Here is a 6,434-nt window from a genome sequence, read left to right as displayed (position 1 = left end):
GTCTCAGAGGGAGCGACTGCTCCAGGTTTCCCCACAGGATTATTACAGGATAAAACCTCTGGACTGAAATATTTCGGTACTTGCAGACTGGAGTAACAAAACAGCAGCCGAGCAAGGATTTAGCCACATTTAGCGAAGTAAATGTACATGAACATGTACTCATAAATGGACTGCTCGGGATGAAATGATGTAAGAAATCTTACAGCAAGCATTTTAACAACAAAATATAAATTCTGTACATATATAAATTCTAATGAAAGCTGCTTATGACCACCTTAAATATGGGGCTTCACTATAGGAGCCTTCAGGTGAAAGACTGTGGCAAACATCCAGGCCTTGAAATGCACATTTCAAGTGGTTGGCCTGTGTTGTGGACCTAAAATTGGGATTTTAAGAAAGATAAACAACCCCTCTACCTTTGGAAATTACAGCTATCCATAATTTTAAAAACACATTTTAAAGCTTTGTACCGTAAAATGTGGTTTTGTGGCGGACACATGGGGGTGCATCTCACACCCAGGTGATGCATGGGGTGATGGGCGTGGTTAGCCCTTGATTTGATGCACTGTTCAATGCGCCATTTAGTAAATTCTGCTGGATGCAGAAGACGTCCAAACCATCTGCTCTGTCCGAGTCGTTCCTCGTCCTGCCAGTTTATCGATTTATCGCCGAATGCTACGTTTGTCGCTAGATATCGCTAAATCCCACGGAGTTCATTAAGTTGCTTTAAGACTTGTAAATATATGTAAGATGCACGACATTTAAGGCAAGACCGTTTCCTGTTTGAGCAGTTTTTACTCACAAAATTCGACAGTATAAATTTTTTGTGTGTTCAACAAAAACAAACAAAAAAAACCCTAACCCACTTGTAACTTCACATTTAGACACGTACGTCTTTTAAATTAAAGGTTTGTTGAAGTTGGTGTAGCTGACAGGGCCGCGCTTATTTAAACATTAGACTCTGGCGCCACCTGCTGGCGACTTTGTGATATTAAAAATAACCAGCAGTCGGCAGCTATAAATAGACCAGAAAAGGGTGCACTTAAAAAGTGACTTTTTCCAGGAAGAGTTTCAAAAAATAAAATATAAACATTGCAAATTTCCACCAAGAGTCACTTAAAATGATTTCCTCTGATCTCAATGAAACCAAAATACATTGAAAAAGCATAATTCTTCCACTTGTAGTTACCAGCGCAGAGAAGGACTCTTTCTGAAAACCACTAAAAACAGAGCTGCTTCCATGAATTCTTCAACAGATTTGGTTCTGTTTTGGCATCATTTTACTGAAAGCAAACATGATGCTGTCGGGGGTAAACATGTCTCGGTAGTGAAATTCCTGCAGGTGAAAGACAACAAGGTTCTGTAGTCAAGAGTCTGGATGTAAAATGATAGTTGGTGCATGAATAAAACATGCAGAAATCAGTGGAGTTGGGCCAGAAACTGCACTGCAGTCCACGGGAACTGTGCTTCAGCTCGGATACATGATCATAAAATGGTCCTTCATAAAGCTCTGCAGCCCCATTTCTGATTTGTTGGCAGTCCGAATGGATTTCACAAGCTTCTTAAAATAGGAAGACCTGTTACAAACACTTGGCGAAGACCGAAGGTTGAGAAAATGTGTTTGTGTTGAGTGAATCATGTCTTCTTCAATTAGCTTTGCTACAAACCATTAAAAAAAAAAAAAAGATTCTTTCAATATTTTAATAAACAAAAAGGTTCTCATTATCATTTGGGAAGAAATTCATTAAACTACAGACAGTGTATTTTGTGTATTTATAACAAATAAAAAATAAAAACTGTCAAACAAATTAAAAACAAATTGAATCCAAGCCGTCCTGAGAACAATCTGAAAATTATAAATACACCCTGTTGCTGAGTGTCATTGTGTGCGCCCACGCTGTCAGTATCCTTGTAGTCCGTTGTAAATCTTCTGCACAGAGCTCTGCTTTAGAAGGCCCCGGATACCTACAGCAATGTAAGAAATGTTAATAGAAGCCGCAAACAACAGGCAAAATCAAAGGGTTTCATCCATTATAAAATCTAAATACATCAAGGCTTCATTTAGAATAGAGAAACTGATTTTTGAATGTATTACTGCTGCCATTCTCAGTAATTAATATAATGAAATGGGATAAAACTGATCAGTTGGGATCCCCCATTATGACCATCAGCACAACCTCTTATATGCACATTTTTAAGCCAGTGGTGCTGATTTCTAAGTAGTAATTCCTGACCAGTCCTGAGAGTTTTAGAAGTGTCTTAGTAGCTACTGGTGTCACCATCCATAACCGCACCTCACCCACAGAATGCAGTGGAACTACACACAGTGCACGTTACAGCCTTGAGGTACTGGTTGAATGATTGTGCGCTCATAAAGTAGATGAGCCAGGCTGGGCTAAACAGTGCAGCAAAAACTGGTGCACAGAACGTTGGGATTGTTAGTGGTGGGTTAAATACAGAGGAAAGAATTTATGCGGAATCATCTTGATGAAGATGATGATTTTCCTAAAAATTGAATGCAGAAATCCATGAAATTCCAAAGGGTTCACAGACTTTTTCGTGCCACTGAATGATGCTGTCGTATGACGCGGTGGACGCCAGAGGTGGCTGTCTCCCGCATTAAAGAAAATCCTCGACTGGATGAGCTTCTCACCATCTTTCTGTTGTTCGTCGAGCTGTGTCCCGGGGAATTCCACATCAAACGTGATAATCAGGGAACCTCTGATGTTATTGTTGTCAAAGTTTGGCAAACCTTCACCTTTCTTCCACATCCGAGCTCCAGGCTTGGTGATTTTATCCCTCACAATGTGGACCTGTTAAGGAAAACACATGAAATCATCTTAAACTTGAAGCATCGTCGTCTTTAGAAAAGTGCACTAGCTGTGGTATCAAACATAATTCTTGTACAGCATAAGAGAGTAAATAACAGAAAAACTACCCAGGAACTGCCACTATCTTAATGCGACTGGGTCCAAGAAGAAAACTAAATGATGTGGAGGCGTTCTTGCTGCCGAGGACCAAATTTGACCTGCGTTTGAGTGTCCTTGGATCATTTTAGTTACCAAATATTTAATCTTCATATCTGAAAATAGTCAGAAACCTTTGAAGATGTACACTATTAAATGATCATCATATAGTTGTGGATCTAAATGTTAACAATTCAAATAAACGTCATCTTGGCCACTCTGTATGACAAATTTTTGTACCTGCTTCTCGGAGGGCCAAAGCAACATATGCAGTCATCCATCCATCTTCTAACTGCATTTTGGGGGATATATTTCACCATCCCCAAGCTTTATGTGTGTGCTTGTGTGTAGTTTGTGGCCCTGTCCCTGGATCAGGAAGCTCTTATCAAGTACCTTGTGTCCATCCAAATGAACAATATCCATCTCAAAGCCAACCAGGGCCTCCACTAGCGAGATGGTGACATTGGTGTACAGGTCATCTCCTCTGCGTTCGAACAGCGGATGTCTAAAAGTAGAAGAATCCCCCACAAAATACCACTTAAAATGTGCCACTAAAATAAAGCTGGAAAAGAGTTTTCAGTAGTCAAAACCATTCTTACTTTAACACTTTAATACGGAAGCGTAGATCTCCAGGTTCACCATCAATGTGCGGCTCGCCTGTGGTCAACACAGAGGATTTTATATGCACATCACTCATTGTTCTCACACTCACAAATAATTCTCATCAATATAGACATGCATAGTGATATTAACTTTATGCAGACCTTCTCCAATGAAAGGGTACTCCATTTCATCTCTAACCCCCTGCTCAATTTCTACCTCCAGCGTCCTCTCCTCATTCACCAACCTTGGTTAAAAATAAAATCATGTAGTTAGATTGTGGTGATACTTTGTTCAGACATCGAAAATAATGAATTATTAAAGGTTTACTCGAATATACATATTGCATTTCATTCTATCCTGTACATCTACAGCACAGCAAGAACTACGGCCACTCACTGAAGGCTCCAAGTGTCCGACGTTCAGGAGAGTTAGTTTAACAACTTTAAAAAACAGCACCTTTTATCTGTATCTCATTCAAAGCTAGATCAAATCAGCATCTCTCTATATTCTTCACCCGCAGAAACATCAGGTTTAGTAAGCAAGTTGTGTATGGATGAAGCTTCAGGGAGCCCTGCTGGATCACTTGGAATTTGTGTATGTAGAATTCATACAAACTCCCAGCTGAGGAAAAAACTAATCATCTAAACATCAGAAATGATTACATTTGGGTGGAATCATACTTTTAACTAATTTTATGCATTGTGAGTATTATGTAGCACAAATCTTGATGACTTACTTCACATTGGGGCACTCGTCACAAACTGTCTCCTGGGTCATCTGGAACCGACCTGGTCCGAGCTGTGTTGTCCTCATTTCCTGTCTGCAGTTACACTTCCTCTTACCGGGGGCTTCTTTGGCTACAGGCTTGTTGCGTACAACCTTCAGGACAGGGCAGGTTTAGAGAATATCATTAGGATGGATCAGGCGATGAGATACTATTTAAATGTGTGACAATTTCAATGAAAGCCTTGTTCAACAAACCTCGACAAAGTTTCCAGAGTAGACCTCCTCGAGAGTGACCTCCAGGTCTAGTATGATGTCGTTTCCTCTGGGGATGTTTCTGTCCTGCTGCTGTCGGTTGCCTCCAAACATGAAGCCAAAGTCACCAAAGAAGCTACACAAACACAGCAAATGAGTCAATCAAAATCTCTTTACTTTACTACATCAGGAAGTGTTTCAGTAAGAGAGCAGGCAAATGCTAACTGTACCAGAAGCTAAATAGGTGTATTTTGTGGCGAGTGATATGACCATAACTATAATATACAGAACACTCTTCTTGTTTGGCAAGATTCTGCCAATATTTAAAATGACTTAAACAGCCACTTTATCACTCAACAATGTCACAGTGAAATAGATCTGAACTTTTGCAGGAATTCCTTAAAGTGCAATGTGCCCAGCTGTCACAAGCATACAATCCCATCTCAGAAAAGTGGATCTCTAAAAAGACTAGCCACAAAATTTGTGTTCTCCTTTTGCTATTAAGCACACAAAATGAGTCGATGAAACAAACCTTGAGAAGATATCGTTATGAGATCCATGGTGCCCCTCTTTGAGCCCCTCTTCTCCATAAGCATCATATTGTTTCCTTTTTTCCTCATCAGAGAGCACCTATAAAAAAACGAGTGTCACTCATTCAATGCAGAAACTCTACAATTTACCTTAAACACATATGGGACGAGCAACACCGGCACATTAAACCAACCATATAGACCTTCAATAAATAACAGCACCCAACTTCGACAAAATCTAACAAAAGTATCTCACTGATTATACAGTAGCTGTTTATCAGTTCCATTTACACAGGCTACACGAAGCAACCAATCAGATGCAGCCACACAGAACAGTCGCCCAATCAGAGAGGCGGAACCTTTCGGACAAACGTGTATCAAAGTATCGGTCCCCCTTCCTGTCAGTTCCATCCAAACCCCACAGGTAACAAACGGCTCGAACGGCTACAGCAGTGCTCTCGCCGCCGTCACACTCACCTCATAAGCTGCCCCCAAGTCAGCGAATTTGTCTTGAGCTTTGGGGTCGTCTTGGTTCCTGTCCGGGTGCAGCTGAAGAGCCAGCTTTCTGTACGCTTTTTTGATGTCCCTGATGGACGCACTCTTACTCACCCCCAGAATCTTATAGAAGTCTCGCCTACAGCAAAAAGATGAATGAGACACCGGCGTACATAGACTACATGCATTGAGGGTAGGACAGATTGAATTTCGATTAAAAATCAGTCATGAAGCAGCCGAAACCGTGACTGGTTTCAAAGCAAGCTGCTAGCAAACGAAGCTAGCTAACAATCATCGCTAAAAGACTTAAACTGAGAATATAAACACCCTACTTTGCCGGGCTACTCCATCAGAAAACGAGACACTGTTTTTGCTCTCTTTTTTAGTGGTGTGTAATGGATTTATCCTACGGGAATGAATCCTACATATGTACAGCAGGTCTGGACCAATCACAGTAAAACATGTGGAACTATAGTAGCACCTGGTGATTTTTCACGGCTGACTGTGAGCACTTACCCCCCAAGAACCACCGTGATAACGTAAAGAAGCAGGTAGCATACACCGCAAATATTAATTCCTCTGGAAGCCATAGCTCCCCGTTCTTCTAGTGGAGATAGGAAAATGACAGCCGGTGGCGGAGGCTCGGATCCCGATCTTGGTCATTCACCTTCTTCCGTGCCAGCATGCTCCGCCCACTAAACGTCCGCCTTTCTGTCACAGCCCCGCCCACAATTAAAGACACAAGTCACAAATGTGTATATTTTTAAAGACAACATCTGTTACATAAGTTTGCTCTCGGTGTTGTGAGGCTTCCGTTCATGGATTTATTCACTTTAAAATAATTCTGCCAGCGTGACCTTTT

At 41.1% G+C, this 6,434-nt stretch overlaps 1 protein-coding gene across 1 annotated transcript; it reads right to left on the bottom strand.

The window, feature by feature from the left end:
• Positions 1–775: 775 nt before the first annotated feature.
• Positions 776–6,259, bottom strand: dnajb11 (DnaJ heat shock protein family (Hsp40) member B11). The gene is made up of 10 exons (XM_057035688.1): positions 6,089–6,259; positions 5,555–5,711; positions 5,080–5,177; positions 4,551–4,683; positions 4,306–4,448; positions 3,731–3,813; positions 3,566–3,623; positions 3,360–3,471; positions 2,654–2,813; positions 776–1,965 (listed from the first exon to the last, which is right to left on the bottom strand). The coding sequence occupies exons 1-10, from the start codon at positions 6,160–6,162 to the stop codon at positions 1,901–1,903; spliced, it is 1,083 nt and encodes a 360-aa protein (XP_056891668.1). The 5' UTR covers positions 6,163–6,259; the 3' UTR covers positions 776–1,900.
• Between the last annotated feature and the right edge of the window lie 175 nt (positions 6,260–6,434).

Source organism: Takifugu flavidus, chromosome 1, assembly GCF_003711565.1.
Source record: "Takifugu flavidus isolate HTHZ2018 chromosome 1, ASM371156v2, whole genome shotgun sequence".
NCBI classification, from domain to species: Eukaryota; Metazoa; Chordata; class Actinopteri; order Tetraodontiformes; family Tetraodontidae; genus Takifugu; species Takifugu flavidus.
This window is presented reverse-complemented; position numbering and strand designations above follow the sequence as displayed.

Coding starts and splice junctions, on each gene's coding strand:
- dnajb11 (XM_057035688.1), bottom strand. CDS start 6,162: ATGGCTTCCAGAGGAATTAATATTTGCGGTGTATGCTACCTGCTTCTT. Junction 5,712..6,088: donor ATCACGGTGGTTCTTGGGGG/GTAAGTGCTCAC, acceptor TTTTTGCTGTAG/GCGAGACTTCTATAAGATTC. Junction 1,966..2,653: donor CGACGAACAACAGAAAGATG/GTGAGAAGCTCA, acceptor ACATTGCTGTAG/GTATCCGGGGCCTTCTAAAG.